We start from the raw sequence: 18,977 nt of genomic DNA, 5'->3' as shown, positions 1-18,977 counted from the left end.
ATAAAATATTCTGCCGAAACGTTTGACTGGCGATAGAGGCGATGAATCGAAACGAGTTCATTTTGAAATGATGATTTCGGGCACCGGGGTTTGATGAAATATGCCGCCCGCTTTATATCAATTTAAATTAAGTGCCATAAAAAATAACACATTCAGCGACAGGCGCAGTAAACTGAAGCCACAAACATTAATCGTGACCCCGACGACCACATCACTATTATTTGATGTCGCTACGGGCAGCAGGTGCAAAGTGTTGCTGATGGCAGCTCAGCAGCAGGCACAGCACGCGAAACAGGTTTGGGACGCGATGCGACCGCGAGAAAGTCCACGTACCTCCACCACTGTGCGCTCATCACCGCGAGCAAGCGTGCACATTAAAGCGCGCTACTCTGTCCCCAACATTACGCAGCCACACGCAACCATTAGCCTTCAAACCGGATGGCGAAAACAAAAAAACAGCTTCCACGCTGAACGATTGCGGAAGGGTGCAATCGTTGCTACCGAAAAATACAGAGACCGAGGTGATGGGAGGTAATTCCATCGGAAAACGCCCAAGAAGTTGGGATGAAATGATCGATCATTTTGAACGCTGATGCCGGTTAAATTAATACCAACAAAAAATGGAATGGATGGAAAGGTAAACGGTGTACCTTCCGCCCGATAAAACCAAGCAGCTGCTAGTGGAAATTAAATGATGGTACCACTTGAACGATGAAAGCTAATTCTCGAACCACGGAATTCACTGCTTTCTGAGCAGATTGTAGTTGTTTATACATTCTCGGTATCAAGGCAGGTGTTAAAAGAACGAAATTTATGCAGGCATCACGCTAATTATTAATGAGAGTTGCATAAGCACACACCTATTAGTGTTGGACAATCCAAAATTTAAGATAAACTCAAAGATCATAAAACTTAATATCTAAAAGAAAAAAATACGATCTGAAAATCAATACAACTAGAAGGAAATCCTATCAACATATTCTAGTTGAGGCACTCATCTCAAGTCTCTTCCAATACTAAACCTGATACAGCACCTATCTCTCTTCTGGAATCCAATTTTAGGATTGATTGAGTAAATTCCTGAGTCTAATACCGGTCTTGGAACTGATTTTGAATCTAGAACCGACTATGAACTAGCCCTAAAACTGATCCAGACAGCTCCTGCGCTGAGAATTGATTCCAAACTAATTTCGATCATAGCACTGATCTCGAATCAATTCTAATCTTGGGACTAATCTGGAATCCATCCCAGTCCTCTGGTGGATCCTAAACCTATCCAGGACATTAATTCTGGAAACCTCAGACGCTGGAAATAATTCTGAGCTTCTGAAATTCTGAATTTCAGGAACAATCCAATCAGTATTCCAGAAGTGGCTAATTCAAGCAAAAATATAAATTACTTTCAACAATTTCCCACTCTATAAGTATCACCAAGGTACATGCTATCGTAGCTTCTTCCAGAAAAGAATATGATTGCACATTGCATTCTAATATACACACAAAAAAACGAAATACCAAAAAAGGAATGTAAAAAAAAGTGTTTTTCCTATATTTAGATCCACTTCTTTTCAAGACACTAGCATAACAAAGCCACCATTACAAACATTCATAATCGTTTTCCATGTCATCAGCTCAAATCCTTTGACCTCGTGTGGCTTGCCGCAGCTTAAAGATCATTACCACATGTTCCACTTTATAGCAAACTGAATGAGACGATCTCATCATCCCATCATCGCTCACAGGAAAAGCAAGGGAAACAAACTGCTCTACTGAACTGAGTGCAAGGATGATAGACAGTCCAGATGAGTGCACCCAAGAGCTCCGTTTACGATTGCCACAAAACGGATCGCAAACTGTCAATGCCATGCACAGGCTGGCGGCTCCGCAAACCTCTCCCACCGTGGGAATCGTTACATTCGTCGTGAAATGGAAACGACGCGTCGTACATACATTGTAGCAGGTTTAATTTAATCCACATTGATGATGCTCGATTCCAGCCATTAAACCGTTGGCGAATATTCAACACGCTCTTTATCCCATCACTTCTATCCTTGTTTTCGCCAAAACCTTCATCAACTCATCAGCCCGTTGTGACACCTTCCACCGTTACGGGGCGCGGCAGTGAACACAATTTGCCCTATTCCGTCGCATAGCGCTTCTCATTTGAATAAACACACGACCCGGGCTGCTGTTAAAACACCATTTGTTTAGCATTTTCAACTACTAATTATGCGCACCAAATGTAAATGTTTCACACTTTACTCCTCTCCCCGCCAGTGGTAGATTGTGGTGAGTGAAATCAACCATCGAAAAGAGTGTCACAGTCCAAGCACCAAAGCTTGCGTAGGAGATGCAAAACTTTTTGCGCCCCGCCCGAAGATGTTTGGAACGGTGTTGTAGTGAACTTTTTGTGCAGAGGGCAATAACTTGCCCGATAGTTGGCGCGTTGATAATTAACAAGCTTTTAGAAGTGGGAAAGACGAGACATCTTGGAGCAAGACAACACAGGACAACGAATGCATATTCACAATAACATAGCCGGTATTGTTTGCTTCTTAATTACCAAGCTTTCTTTCAACGTAGAATTTATTTTCTTGAAGTAAGCCTTTTTGGTAGGAGAAGGTAGACGACCGGCAGTACCCATAAAAAATAACTCCAACAGTGCCTTGGTTACCTTTATCGTAGGTCTTCCAACAGCATTCCACTCTGCTTCCTCTGGCGGATATTTCTTTAGTTTTTTTTGAGTCGATTGTTTTGCTGAATACTAAACGAAGAGTCGTACAGCTCTCTCATCCAGGAGAGCACAAAAGTCGTACAGACACAGCAAAAAAACACAATCTGACGAGCCTCCTATTGTCCTGCGATCTCCTCGGTAAGGAAAGCGAAGTATAGCGAGAAAAAAATAATTACAAAAGCTTCTCGGCTACCTTCCGTACTTTAAACTACATGCCGGTAGCAAAGTGTATCTAGGCGCAGACAAGTACCACCAGGGAAGCCACGTTCTAAAGAATTAAAAAAAAACAAACGAACGCATACATAACCCGCTCCAGCAAATGCAGCGGCACGTTTTGCCGAGCCACTCGTTTGTATCTCCCGCTAAGAAAGGAGGCACAAGACACTGCAGCGCCCATTTATCCCTGCTGGGTCCTGTGATGCTGCTGCTTGTCAGCACGGCTCGGTGCTTCTTTGATGCTTTCTTTACTATTTTTTAAAAACAAGCATAAAGAATAACAGGATATTCCCCCGTCGTTCAGCCTCAGTCAAGATCTTGGATGAACGCTTTTAGAATATCTCCATGCTCCCTGCAGACTGCACCACGGTGTTGATAGTTCAGTTCTACTCTAGACGGAACTCGTCTCTTCTAGCCTAACTCGGAGAGGGGAAAAAATAGGACGTTCCATGCAAGACCAACGTAGGACACCCCCGCCAACTACACTTAATCGCACTCGAGAGATCGTTGCACCACTAGGCGATGGCAAGCAGTGCACAACGCCCTCAGAATGAAGTTTTCATAACGAACTGTGATGGTGATAAAACACGCTCCAAGTGCTTACTTCACCCACGCACACACGATGCGGCGTGTGTATCAATTTTCACCCGGTCCCGGTGCGGCGTGGAAAAGAAAAGGATCCTAACGCCCCGACTGCCCGACTGCTCTCGTGATCCAACCCTTTCCAACGTTTGCATATCGTTAGTAATTGATCAGTGGCAAATCGTGTGGAAAAATGTTAAATCGACCGGCTCCGATGGTTCCCTGGGTTGGTGGTTTCAATAAAAAACACACTTCTAACACCAATCCATCCCTCTCACGCTTTGCGCAATTCAAAAGGCAATTATAAAACTGTATCCATACAGTGATGCGGTTGGAAAAGCTGTTTGAAAAAGGGAAAAAAGGATATTTGCAACAAGCGCTTCAAAAAAACTGCAATGCATTTTTGCCAATAGCAAACCGGATTGGTTTTCCATTTGCGTTTTTTTCCCTATCAAATAAGACCGCAAACACATATGCGGCAGCACAGAGCGGGCAGCACAGAGCGGGCAGCAAAATAGGTCAATCCGGCCAGTGAGCTCATTAGCTTCCACTCGGATTTCGCTCGTTCGGTAGAATAGAAAATATCACCTTTCCTGGCACAGCAATAGGGTGGAAGGGCGGAAGAAAAGCCGAATCATAACTCCCCGTGGTCAGCCATTGGTGGTTTTACTGGGTCTGGGCCGGCAGCATGAAAATAATCATAAAAATGCAACAAACGGTGGCGGTATCACGCACCACCCAGCAATACCAACCGCCTTTCTCCACCCCTTGAGCAATAATGTTCGGTCCGAGGGCAATTAAGCGTGGGAGCGCGCCACGGTTCGAATCTCTCGTCGGATATAAATATGCTACAGGCGATGCTGGGTGGCTAGGGGTGAAGGAAGCGATGAAGCGACAGAGGGGATTAAGTTTCGATATAAATGGGTGACCGCATATTGTCTCCACTAGTGATGGGTAAATCCATAGGCAAAAATCTGGAGTCGAAGCAGATCCGGAATTCGGAAAATGTTGGAACTATCTCCAGAACATCCGATCAGAATTATCTAGAATCGCCCGTAATCGGCCGGAGTCGTCCGGAGTTGTCCAGAGTTGTCCAGAGTTGGAGCCAGAGTCATCTGTAGTTCAGGTCGTCCGGAGTCGGAGTCATCTGAATCGTCTGGAGTCGAAGTCATCCGGAATTGGAGTCGACAGGCACCAATCGGAATCGGTCAGTTTCGAGGCCGGAGACGGCCAATGCAAGTACGCCTTTTCGTAAAGCATCGCTGTCGTCGCTATTCTTAGAACTAAAGGCCTACACGGAGTGTTCTCGCAAAGCAAAAGACGAAAAACGAAATTAAATACCGGCTCAACATTATCCGACTCTGATCCCATTCTACGACTACGACTTTTAATACTTTGAACGACTCCGACTCAGAACAACTCAGACTCCTGCTCCGACTTTGGACGACTACGGACGACTCCAACTCCGCGCGGAACTTATAGTTCCAATTTTGCTGGAGTCAGAATAGGACTAACAAGAGTCGGATGGGCGCTCCAAAGAGCACATCACTAGCCCCAAACACACACACACTAGGAACATACAAAAAACAGGGTTTCAGTTTTTCCCATTTTTTGTTTTCGTCTGTCCACTCGGAAGCACTTTTCCAAACTGCTGTCGGTATCCCGCCGTTCGGGGGTATATCTCACTCCGGTCCTCCGGTCCATGGTCGGCGAAAGGCGAATTGAAATTCGATCGCGAGCCCACAATTGATGGGCCCGGCCGTTAGGGACAGAGCGATAGAGATATTTTTATGTTCGCAGCAAGATGCGAATGTGGCTGACGTTGTGGATGACCGTGTTCCCCAAGACTAAACCCACCGCCGCCCGCCCTAACGACGTGGGGCATTTTCGGTTGCAACGTGTGTAGATATAAAAATAACAATTTGAGGTTTGGTTTTTCTTCCCGGTTCGTTTGCCTTTTTATTTTAGCTTCAAGCTTAGGTTTCATTTTTCCAGTCAGAAAATTTCCCAACCATCCCTCCGGTTCCGACCAGTGGTTGGCGGCATCATATCGTGTATCATTACTTTATGGTCGTGCATGTGGATGACAAATTTAATGACCATCGCTAACGAGTTTGCCTTCTGTCCGGTTGGGGGGAAGCAAAAAAAAACCCCAACAAGAAATATGCGCAAGAATGAACGAGAGACGGGGTAGGAGGTTACTCCACACATTTGACATAAAAATGATTCGTATTGTGCATGTTTTGGGGCCACCAGATAGGGGCGCGCGTCTGCCACTCCAGGTTCTGTTTGTTCTACATGTGCGTCAGAGACGACGGCACACGACATGCGTTCGTCGCCTGGTCTACCATATTGGCGCGCGTCTTGATGCGAGACAGACCGGGCACGGATGATACATTTCCATGTCAAGCATGTTAAGCTTACGGCATAGAAGACAAGGGGACGAATCGCTTTTCCTCCGACAGATGCAGAGACACAGCACTGTGTGTACGCGATAAGCGGACAAAAGAGGGAAAAGAAACGCACGACAGATTAGAAAGACGACGTTCTAAGGGTCATTGGACTGCTGGGAAGGAAATCGAAGCCAAAGCCGACACCGGATCAGGAGAACGTGACCAAAACAATACCTTAATCCCTGCTATCAGTCATAGCCGGGTGACAAATGTCTGGTTAGCACCGTCCGGCACAACACAATGGGAAACTTTTCCACTTTGTCAGCAAGGCGGCAGGGGAATGTTCTTCCGTTCCTCACGGAAAGTGCTCCGGGACGAGTTGCCGTAGGTCCAGGAAGTTTGTGAGTGTATGTGTCTATGCTAGACATTTCTGGATGCTGGGGAGTTTTTAGAGTGCTTTTTAACACTTCCAAAACCTCGAGACACTCAATGTCCTCAGCGTGCCCAAACAAAGAGGCTTAAATCGAACGTGTACCCTTTAAGTCAACTGGGTGAAAAGGTGAAAGTTTGAACATCCCGCTCCTCCCTCTCATACATCCGGGCGATAGTTTGATGTTCTCGGGGATAATGGACGACGATTCCTGAATTCGTCACACGACGATGTGTTTTATCCGTGCTTGAAAGGCTTGAACATCCATTCACCGTACACATTGAACGCGTACCAACATCATGTCACCTTCGGCAGGAATACCGTTGGAAAATGTTTTTACCCACCGACACCACCCGTGTTCCAGAACCAGCATTCTGTCATTATGAACGGCAACAAACGTTGTTTTGTGTGGCGTCTTTCTCCTGCTCCTCCGGCCATGTGTGTACGTGTGCACTTCAAGGCAAGCACGACGAAGCGGATAGTTCAGCGTGCCCAGCATACCCCCTCTGGAGAATGTCTGCCAGCCCTTCTAGCCGGAGGGTAAGGGAAGTCGTCGTCGTCGTCGTAGTTGTCAGTACTCTTTAGTGTACCGTTTCGTTCATTCTGCGAAAAAAAAACACATGATCTCCTCACGTACAATCCCCGCCGTAGGCGCTGTCAACGTACGGGACATCTTAGGGGCCTCCCCCATTCCTACACCTGGAACGTTCTCTAAGCCCCACCACACACCTCCAGAGGCACATCGTCGTGTGTGCTGCTAATGGTGCAATTCTTTTTGCACGCTTCCCCAAATGAATGAAACACAAACGCTTTTCTAGTAGATTGCACCAGTACGCCCCAGTCACTGGTCAACATTTCTCACCTCGCCGAGCATGCAAATATCGCCACAGTACGATTCATCTCGAAATAGTAAAACATACACGTTTGTTCTCCTCCCTTCCGTCTTGGGCCTCCTCACGAAGGCCTTTCAATCGTGCAGGCATGGTACAAGTTCTGGAACGTCAAGCCTCCGTTATCGCGTGGACCGAAGGAAAGTGACAGGACAGGCAGCGTGTCACTCGCGGGCATGGTATTATCGTCGTCTCCCTGCCCCACACGTCATACACATCTCCAGCTTTCTGCACTCTAAGGTACACTCGGCCCTCGCACACTAAAAGCTTCTCTTAATGTGGCTCTACGCCTGTACTCCCACTGATAGCAACTAACAGCTTTGCTGAAGTGCTGAAAATCCTGCTTTTGACTTTGCAGCCGGACTAGAGATCACAGCGTTTTCCTGCAAAGGGATTTCATTTCATTGTAAAAATATTTTCCTTACGTTATCCCTTCCCTGTTCTGCAGGGGCGTTGTTTCTTTTCTAGGAATGATTTCTGGGCCGGGAAAATTGAAACAGTATAGAATCTAGAACTAAAACCCACACAGCATTACGCGTATGGTGCGATTTAATAAGGCCCTGAAGCTAAGGTCTTCCCCCAAAAACGAGGATACAGAATTTCGACGGAATGTTGTCTTTAATTAAATTCTTTCCGGCGTGATACTACCAGAGCTACAAGCTTTACGATGGCATTTGCTGGAAGCAGGTACTCACAGGTATTTCCTGTTCGCAAGAATTTCACAACACCAGAATCAGAAACATACCTGGAAATGGAAAAGAAATAAGAACAATAAATATCCCTCACAACGTATATACATAACAAGATTAAACTAAAAACGCTAACGGAGCAATAAAAATCACATAAAAAAACCAGAGCATATTAACTAATCTCCCTTGCATAGATAAGTCGTCGATTGGATATTTAGTATTCGAAGCGAGACCCACGGATACCGTTCGTACGCGAACCATTGACAGCCCAAAGTATGAGCAAATCCTACACAAATACCAAACGCTCCGTTTGCCGTTAAGCGCCTTACCAAGAAGGAAATAAACCCTTCAGCCACAATTCCTTTGTGCGTTATTGAAGCCTCTTCACTCCCACGTGTTCACCCACCACAGACGTCGGGAGATGAAATCGAAATTGATTATAAATCCACATATCTATTTTTCAAACTCTCACCATCCGCTCGGGTTGGTGGTTCAGTGTCAAGGTACCGCAGAAGAGGAGCGCCAAAAGTGAATGCAAATGAGCAATACATCCTCGCGTGCATCGCTCACACAGACGTTGAACCTCGGTATTACACACATCACCAACCACACGCTAATCGATCGCGACACACACGGGGAGACGCCAAACTGCGCGATGCGATTTACGCGCTCGAAAACTTGACGGTAGTAACGAACACTGCAGGGTGGCATCGCGTCTTCAGCACCAGGCCACACTCCTATGTGTATACCTCTCGCCTGTCACCAGCCGTATACCTCGCACGGCCTCTCTCATGTCAGCTCTGGAACAAACAATGTTTAACAAAACTGACACATGCCATACAAGGCTCACACCTTCGTCTCTTACGTCTCCAAAAGATACGGTGAGCAAACGCGGCGGACCCCACTTCGGAGCGCCATATATCCCGCGATAATCCACTTGTATCGACAATTTAATCACGCGCCAACTTGGCGGCTTCTTCAAGAGTGGCGAATGTGTTTTGATTGGGCCTGCGTTCGAAGTTGTTGCTAGCAATAGACGCCTCGCAAAATGACATCGATTAGCAAGCAGTGGCCTCGCCGTCGTCGGCGGGCTGTACCCATCCTGATCGGCGGTTCTGCACACTCACACGAACCGATTAAACTCATTTAATAGGCCGGCAAGTGAACCGAGCCCCGCGTCAAGCCACGCCATTAATCATTGCACACCGTTTTGTTGGGGTGCCGACAAGGTCAACTGCTTCGTTACGTCTACCCGCCCGGTTTGCCGTGTTTGTGTCTGTCTCCGTTGATGTTGATCCCTTCCGTCAGTGACGATGGGCAACCGTATTGCAAAGCCAGCGGTCACAGATTCATTAATCTCGCCCGACGTGTGTGGCGGCGGACTCTCGTGCGGACATGCACGGTAGCACCGCTTGTTGTGTGTGACACATTACGCGTAGATTTAATGTACGTTTAGATAAAATTACTGCTAATCCAAATGGAGCAACGCTACACGCAAACGAATGGATGAAGGTTGTGGAAAATTTTGCATCCACAATCAATGTTTCCCACTGCATCACTGTAAAGTGTAGCATCTACAACTGGTAACGTGTGTGTGTCACAAACCATCTGCATCCAATTTTCCAATCACAACGGCGCGCACAGTCTGCTCAACACACAGGCGCCACACACACCCGGCACGTTCAGCTTAGTTCCAGTGACACAAAACTAATCAGCGGAATATAAATTATATTGCAACGCATTCTGCTGACAGCTAGAGTCAGTTGGAGCGCTTAGCCGATAGTCTCTCACGCTGCTACCGTGTAGTGCAACGCAGCTTGCTTCTAGGTAACGTCGCTACTCGAGACCTGCGGATGGATGCATTTCACAGCGCTCAGCTTCGAGCTGCAGATTCGGGTGCCCTATCCGTGCTCAGTGTGATCTGACGGACGTGACTGACGTTTGCTTGACGGCAGGTGACGGAACACCATTTCTAACCGAAGCACGCTTTCTTGGTAATTCAGGGAAGATGGAGCAAAGTGGACATGTTGATGATTAGGCCCTGAATTTCATCGAAAAAAATAAATAATACCAATATTTTGTTACTGTGGTTTTGTTATTGTGGTATTATTTTCAACAACAAATTTATGTCAAAAAGATGAGAAACAAAAATGATCTTTCATCATCATGTTACGAAAAAGGTATGTGTGGGGCAAATAGCTCGTCTTGGGGCGGTCCCGTGGTACAGTTGTTAACTGGCACGACTTAACAACATTCCCAAAGGTTCAAGTCTAGTATTGACCATCTCCTCCATAATAAGGACTGACTATCCGTCTGCGAGGTACTGAATAAAGTCTCGAAAACCTGTATAGGCCGGCAAATCCGCGTAGGACGTTTAGTCCAAATGAAAAATTACCATACTCCATACGAACAAAACGACAACAACAATTGCAGGGAGCTGTTCGCATCTAAAACAAATTGACGTTGACAATGTCAAACATGATTACAGATGAACTATTGAATGGCATTTTAAGGTTGTGGTTGTTGCTGCCTTTTCGCTCTTTGGCTACATTTAGCTCTGATAGCTTAACGTGTCAAAAAATATATTTTTTTTATTTTTAATGAGAATAAAAACATATAAAGTATTATTTTAATATAGTGTCTATACAAATATTACTTTTATGTTTCAAATACAATTGAATCGAGTTTTTGAAAATTGAACGATAAGCAAAACATTTTGGAATCCTAAATCATTAGTTTTACGAAAAAACACATTAGTAATTATACTATGCTATTTAATACTATCATGATGATAAGTTTATAAAGAAATTAACATGTTTGGAGCACCACAGGAAGTCTGTGGTTCCAATCAATTCCAATCTTAGTTCCAATACAACCAACAATGCAGGTAACCTATTTGACCCAGCGCTCCCCTATAAATCGATTTCATTCGGTAGACATCAAGCAAACCCCCAAAGTGAGCACACTGCTCGCAAACAAACGGGTGCTAGAACATTATGGTTGTGGTATCACACGAGTCTGTCAGTCGTGCATGTCAGGTGTACAGCCTCCGGAACATTTCCGAGAGTAGGAATTTCGTTATTTCAACACATCTGCTTCTAGTTTCAGATCAGTTAAAATTAGAATAAGCAGATATCCTCCATACTCTTGAATGCCTTGCACAAAAATGGAACATTTTTACAACACATACGCGCACCATGTTCGCCAGCCCGCGCTCGATACATGCTACAATTTTATAGCTCCAGTCGTACTACTCTAGGCGGATAAGGGATTTGCGTAAATTAAACTAACTATAGATAGAGCAGCGCCATTGGCGCACGAAGCCACATTCCGTTCCGGTACGGTAACACTGCTAGGCGAACAGGTGAACCGCACCAGCAGATAATTTTTGTTTCGCCACGCTCGCCCAACTTTAGTCTGAATTTATTGCACAAACCACACACACACTCGCGGGACGGTTCATATCACACAAATCATAATCCATGCATGCCATTATCCCAATAAGGTAAACAACGTAAACCGCGATACCGCGATCTATCTCAGCCTCACCACTAGATCATCAGGCCGAGCCTTGGCCAAGGTTGCACCCAAGCGCTAAAATATTGGCAAACGCGAAGCGAACCGCCTGGCATTGCGGGGAGGTTGGTTTGCAATGGTTTCACAATCGCACCTCACCAATGCGGACGCTTACCAGAGGAGGGAGTGTGTGTGTTGAGCGAATTGTTTGGGAAAACATACGAAAATAGGTAAAAATTTATCTGCATTTGCATATGGTCACGTTCACTTTTACGCTTCCACAACTCACAACAAATCCGGACCCGTTTCTTATCATACACCGAACACGGCACACCGGAGATTGGATTGGATTTTAAAAAGCAAACGTAAGCCAATTATTCTTTATTACCTCGTCCACCGTACGTATTGAACATTAATGTTGTGTTTGGATTGGTTTTAACTCCTACTTCCATGAATCACTGCTTATCAAGAGTGCGTTACGGATGATATCATCGATCGCCAATATTGCTCAGTTTGGTTTTAGAGTCAGCGGCGCTTGTACTTCATACATAATTTTCTTCCACAAACCGAACCCCAGAAACACGGCAAACAAACAAAACGTAGCAGACCAGCTGGCAAACATTCACCTGGAATGTCGGCCAAAGCAAACACACGTTTATAGTTTGATGCCGGCACTCCTTCTGACCTTCAAAAAACATACATGGGAGAAGCATACCGCGGCCAATATCTCGACCTTGACACGCTGACTAGTTTACGACCTTCGAACAACCAAATCTTGCGGCCGAAACAAAACCCTGGAAGAGCCCCGGAAATACTTGCCCACTGTAGTCATCATTACCTAACACATCGTGATGTGATTCTTCTCGATACGTTTCCATGTTTGCTCTACCAATGTTTCGCGAGGTTACACTTTCCATTCCCTGAATTCTTGCTGCTTTGGAAAACAGCGAAACAACGAGAAAGAATCTATGTTCGTGAGCTACCGAGTACCAAACCAAAGCCACCATCCGACCGTGCTACACAGCGTGAGGTCCCAATGTGATCGGTACCGCGAGATGTCATGACCGTGGTACAACGCTGAGGCATCTCTTGAGGAGAAGAAAACAAAAACAAACACCCATCACAAGGGCGAAGATCGGACGCCCATTGCTCGTTGTTGATCTATTGCCGCTGTGTCTCAACTCCAAACGTTCGGCTTCACGGGAGAGGACACCAGACCTCCGCGTAGACGCACCAACGTTGAAGCACACGCCAAAACCACCCAAGGCAACGCCGCGATCATTTAGGTACGAGAGCACTCCCCAATATGGTAGTGACGACAATCGAGGACTCCCCTTACAACGCGTGCTTTCGAGAGTTTGCAGATCATTAGTTTTGACGTTTCATAAATTGCATACCATCGGACGAATGTCTGCTGCTGCTGCTGCTCCACAAACTTATTGTGGAGTTAGACTCCACGAGCTCCAAAAATAGACACCACGCTGTTTCGTCTCAGGGCGAACGTTTTGGAGCAAGCGGACACGAATGTTTTGGGCTAGGATGTAGGGCAAGTCGTATTACATGCGCACAGTTCTAATGTCTGGCCCCGATCTGGAAGATGACACGATGGGTACTGGGGAGTTTCTGTCTGAGTGCATGGTGCGTGTCTCAGGGGTGTACCAGTTTTCCACAAAAAAATCTGGGAACGACTTGAAGTTGAAACCAAATTGTGCCACAGGCGGCGGATGCATTTCATGTTGTTCAACTCTTTTTTCTACAGAATAAACCAAAATGATCAGTTTATTTTGGGGAGTCAATCGCGCGTCTGCAACGTTTCCTTCCCCAGGCCGGAGAAGAAGATGCAGAGTGCATTTTTCCGTTCCATTCCGTGTCTGGGCGAGAAGCAATTACCAGACACACGGCACACGCGGATGGAGATAAATGGGAAACGCTTTAGCAAACAATCTGACACGAAATCTGGAGCAAACGTCTACTTCGGGCATCGGGAGTTTGAGTATTGTTTAAGTGGTGTTCTAAAATCGACTCTTTTCCGAGATGGAATAGAGCCAAAACTGGGTAAACAACGCGCTGGCTAAACGATTTGTTTGGATCGTTACTCTCCGCTTCTTCTTCTGGCAAATGTTTTCCTCCGACCAAACCTGTTCCAACCAGGCAGCAGTCGTTGGCGAACGAAAGGGAAGAACAGGGAATGCATTCCCGGGGCCAGATCCGGTTTTGAGATCACTGCAGCCACTTCCTTCGAGCGCATCGACGCATTAGATTTACGATCTGAGTTATGGCGCCGGAGTGAAGTGAATGAAGCACTTCAAAAGCGATGCTTCTTTAAAAGAGTTCTCATGCAGAAGCGCATCACTGGCTCGAAGTGGTACATGTAATCAACATCTCAAAGGTTTCGTGACACATGATGTAACATATTTCAATAAATCTTGAGACAAAAAAGGTATTAAAATAGCAACAATACATTTCCTTCCAATTCTATCAACAACGATCAAACGTCAAAGGAACTGAAATCTGTCTCAGAATCTGTGAAACAGACCAGTTTTCTCAGAAGCTATTTCACCAAACAATTCGATTTGCCAGAAATTGATGAATTCCTGCGAAATGAGGAATTGATTTTTTCCTTCGCTAAAACCTCGACCAAACGCTAAACCCCTCTGACGGTGAAAAATCACTTCTTTGAAACAGATTCACCCCTTAGAGCATGGTCCGTTCATCATGCACTGTGATGATTGAATTTTGCTCGTTTTGCCCATTAGTTCTGGAACTGAGGAACTGCTTCGTCTTCTATTAAGATCTCGTCTCCAGGGTTTCCATTACCAGCCAGTTTTGCTACGGACAACTTTCGCTTTCGCTTCTCGCTTCAAAGTGAGCATCGCGGCGAACAGCGGAGCCAACTAAACAGCACTGGTTCAGCACTTTTGCACCAGCGGCAAAGAAATTTCGATTTAATCAAAGCGAACGAAACAAAATGTTGCCCATCATGCCATGCATTTGCTGCTATGTGATTTGAAAAATGGTTAACTTTGCTTAGGGCAAAGAAGTCATTCATCGTGCGATCGAGCGCGTCCCTTTTTTCGCGGGTGGTTTGGGGGTAAGAAACTTTGAAAACTATCAACTCAAACATCCGAAAGCAAAGTGATGGTGAAAATAAACAAACTCATGCATCTTCGCCGTCGATATTGATTAGGAAAGCGATCGTGAATACGGGGGCGCCCGCCAACAAGAAGTGGCAGAACGGTGGCATGTTAATGCACTTTTCAACGACTGAGGACGACGCTTGGAGGGGGAAAAAGTGGAAGGTTTTCTCAACTCGGATCGACAAGCAATGATGGATGGGGCGCGAAAAAGGGATCACAAATAAATGGCCATTTCACTCAACTCGTGGGTTAGAGATTACTTTTCTTACTTGGATCGCTATCTTTTACGCAAGAACGAAAGACATAAAATTGGATGAGAAGATTTAATTTCCACTGGTTATAGGTCTAGCCGTGTCGAGGATCTAATTAATTAGATTAGAATGATGTATTGAATAAGTGTGATTACTGAAATTGATTTCTATTCAATTTCATCAAAAAAGATAAATGATTTTGAGTGGCAAGATTGCATCAAAAATTAATTCTCTTTTCAGAAACATTTAAAGAGCTTTACGTGTAAATCTGAGGATGCAAAATAAGCAATCTCTGAATGGGTGGGAAAAACATGTTTACTATTAAAACAAAAACATTAATCACACTCATAAATACTTCTCGATTTAACGATGCAAGTAATCAACCAGTGCGTCGTCGGCATAGATGATCCACTTACACTTTACATCATCCGTTTTTCATCGTATCCTCTCCTTAGACATGGTTTTATTAGCTTCATGTAACTCACAGTTTTTATTGGGTTAACCTTCCAGGCCTTACAAACCAATCAACGATTGATCCAGTGTTGGCTCGAAATTAAGATTTCGACTTCCTCTCCTATCTTGTTAGCATCGCCTTCACCCAGATTGTTCGAACAACGCATTTAATTACATTGGAAATAAAAATACCTCCTCCGTACAAAAACACACACACACACCAACCCTTGGTTCAGCAGACCATGTGCGCTAATTTAAAACAAAACCTCATTCCCGAGGCCCCCTCAAATATGTACGCAAATCAGACCGATGCGGCTCAACCGATGATGTTGAGCGGGGTACAGTGAAAGTACTGATAAACGAAGCCAACAAGAGTGATAATTAATTCATCCTAGACCGTACAGTGCGCGATCGGGTGGAAAAAGGCAAAATGAATGAAATCATGAAATCTTTCCACCGATTTTCCTTTTCAATCAATCAATCCTTCCTCTACTCGCTGGCTGGCTGCTCTGCTCTTTCGTGTTTTAAGGTTCCGGGGGTGTCTCACACCGAACAATAGTGGCGGTGGCAGCGGTGGGTAGTAATTAATCGTGCCCACTTTATTGTGTCGATCAAACAAGATAGGCTGTACAAAAATAGCCCACTTTTGTAAAGGCTCATTACCGAACGGGTATCGGGCGGCAAACGCACTCATCTTACACCTGGATGACGATGCACAGCTCTAAAGCGGATCTTTAACCCTGTTTAACACCCCACATCGAGCTGCTGGCCCGTGCGGGACGGTTGCCTGGCAATAGGTGTAGCGTGAATAGTGTTATGAAGCATATGAGGCTTAAAATAAATAAGATTTTCGTGATTTTTATTGAAAATTTAGCATTATGTAGTTAAATCTGATAATGGCTATAAATATACAGAGTCATTTTCCATGGATAAATAGATTGAACTAATTCTTCTTCTTCTTTGGCACAACAACCGCTGTCGGTCAAGGCCTGCCTGTACCCACTAGTGAAGTGAGCTTGGCTTTCAGTGACTTATTGTTACCATAGCAGGATAGTCAGTCCTACGTACGAGATTGAACTAATACATTTTCAAAATAAACGAAAATCTTTTAAAAAATTAACTCGTTTCTGCATTCATTTGACAAAGAATATGACAAATAATAAATAAATGTTTAGAAGCAATAATTTTAGAGAGTTCAGATAATTAATACATTCTTGGAATGACCCAGCCGAACCGGACAAAATAACTTTAAAAATAGTATTTAAAAATAACAAAATAATAAAATATTACATAAACAGCACTATATTCAAATACAATGAATTGTTCCTTACCGTTCTCTGACCAACTATCTACAAACATACAACATACTGTACACTTTATAACTCATCATTGATCCTGGTAACACTTTAGCGTCGTGGTAAACTCTCAGTCATTAACACTAGAGATGGTGAGTTCAAGACTAAGCAGAACCGAATGCTGGGTCACTCAAAATATATCATTATTGATTCTGGTTGTATAAGTAAACAAAAAAACCCTTTAAAAATCAAATAAGCCACAGTACCACACAATCCAAATTCATATCTCGTATGTTATCTAACTTCTTTAAGTCAAGCCTCAAACAAGGACAGCATAGTTTAATTTAGCAAATAACCCAAAACCCACAAAAAAAGCCATGTCGAAAATGGCAACGACTGTGAAACAATTAAGAAAACAAGTAATATGATTCCCAGCCCTAAAACAATCCTACTATTCAAATGTTTTAACAAAAGTCACACAGAACCTTGTCCAAAATTGTAACCGCAAAACGAAACGATGCTACCATCTGGTGTCCAACCGTTCTTGTGACCCTTTTTTCCTGTCCGAAACCCTAAACCCTTGGTGCGGAAACAAACCATTCGTCCCGATATTGTGCACCGTGTACTCCTTCCTTTGTCCTGGAGAAATTTCTCGAAAGAAACCTCACAAAACGCACACTTCCTCCGAAAGTTAGTACGCAAATGTGCTCGTCAAGAGAAACTCAGAACATGCGAACCTAACTGATGTGGTGTGATCTTAACAAGACAACAACAAGACAACACCGCCGACCCGTCGCAAGCGATATAGTTAATTAAAATAGCAGCTTGCGACCCACTGCGGTCGGTAGGCTCGCGGTGGGTCAAAGAAAACGAGCAGCAAGCTTTCTTCTACTTCCCTGCCCACCAACCTGCTGCTATGGGAGTCTCACCTTCTTCTGCTGCGGGGCCATGAACCAGGGCGCCGTTAATGCGTTCTTCCATGCCGCATGATGAAGCCGTTGATCTTCTCATCTCATCACCGTGACCTCCTCAAAGATAATCTTTGACTTCTATTTTTACGCCCGGTTCTATCGCCGGCATGCACGCTCTCTTGCTCTCTCGCTCCCTCCTCTTTGCTATGTATTTATGTTCACCCTCCCCCAGCGATCGTGGGCCTATCTTGATCGAAAACCCATGCTCGGCCCATGCTCGACCCATGCTCGGTCACAGTCACACACGCAAGAGGCATTTCTTTATGTTTCGTTTTGCTGTGTTTTTTCACACTTAAATGTGTGTTTTTCTTTTCTTTCGGCGGCAAGTGTTGCGGGAGTTTTCTTCAAAATTAGCTCCTCTCCCAGATGGTGGCATCGGGATGATGATGTCGCTTGGACAAGTGATGCTCTGTATTCGAACTAGGATCTCCAATTTTATTTTTATTAATTTTTATACCAAAGCTATGACCCACTTATCACAGTGTTACCCTTACAAATAGCGAAAAAAACCTCCTAGAAAGAATAATAACCATTTCCTACCCCTTATACGGCCGGTAATAGTTCGCCATTAATCTCAGTTAATTACTTATCGCCAGCTTTAAAGAAACGACACTGCTTACTGCCGCCCCAAACAGTGTTACCAACCACGCTTGGTAATTAAACGTTCTCTTCGCAAGGGGGAGGCAGTCGGAAGGGAGGGAGGGAAGGCAACTTCAAGCACAGAGGTAATGGCAACCGGTGGTATGGAGCGGAAACAAAAATTAAAAAATAAACTCCACCAGCCAACGGGGTAGGAGGAGCTCATGCGTATGTCATGAGGTCGCGCCAGAGAGCGCAATGCGGGATGATGGGCGGACCGGTTGGGCTTGGTGCTGCTCGCCACCGGAACTGCACCGGAACCGGTGCTAAATGCGCCACAGCGTGGCTGCGAGTGTGTGCAAGTCGGAAACAAAACACAGCGCCGGAGAATCACGATTGATGACCAGCCACCCGTAGAATCGTAAAAAAAAATACGTACAGCGTACGAGAAACGTACGAAACCCGCTGGCGCTGGCTACAGGCAATCATTAGCTAGATCAACACCAACCACTGCTGCGGACAGATGGATCTGGGCCGTCGAGGAAGATCATCTAGGGCAAGATAGTACCACGGTGGGCCGCTATACACACTAAAACGAAAAAAAGCGGGCCACGAACCAGTGACAGAAGAGGCTCGGCCCCGTCTAACGGGGAAGTACACTGAAGCGCTGCCATGTGATACCACCGTGGGCTACCGGTACCGGAAACGGTTCGTCAATGGGCTAAACGGAAGATAGAACGGAAGAGAATGACCTGCGCTAAACCAGCCCGTTCCGTAAGGTGGACGAGGTTTGAACGGGAATAACCGCTGGACATTCCCGCTGTCGAACAACGATGGACGA

The 18,977-nt window shown here is 45.1% G+C and overlaps 1 protein-coding gene across 3 annotated transcripts in view; it reads right to left on the bottom strand.

The window, feature by feature from the left end:
• The window catches only part of LOC121599911, a 59,221-nt gene that overhangs the window by 35,139 nt on the left and 5,105 nt on the right, over positions 1–18,977 (bottom strand). The window contains exon 2 of one of the 3 annotated variants that reach the window (XM_041928058.1): positions 7,941–7,990. The exons of the other annotated variants lie outside the window; for them this stretch is intronic. Coding sequence (XP_041783992.1) covers positions 7,941–7,990 — 50 coding nt within the window. The remainder of the gene's footprint in view (positions 1–7,940; positions 7,991–18,977) is intronic. 3 annotated transcript variants of the gene reach the window in all.

Source organism: Anopheles merus, chromosome 3L (genome assembly GCF_017562075.2).
Source record: "Anopheles merus strain MAF chromosome 3L, AmerM5.1, whole genome shotgun sequence".
Taxonomy (NCBI): domain Eukaryota; kingdom Metazoa; phylum Arthropoda; class Insecta; order Diptera; family Culicidae; genus Anopheles; species Anopheles merus.
Note: the sequence above shows the minus strand (reverse complement) of the source record. Positions and strands in the feature narration are given on the sequence as shown.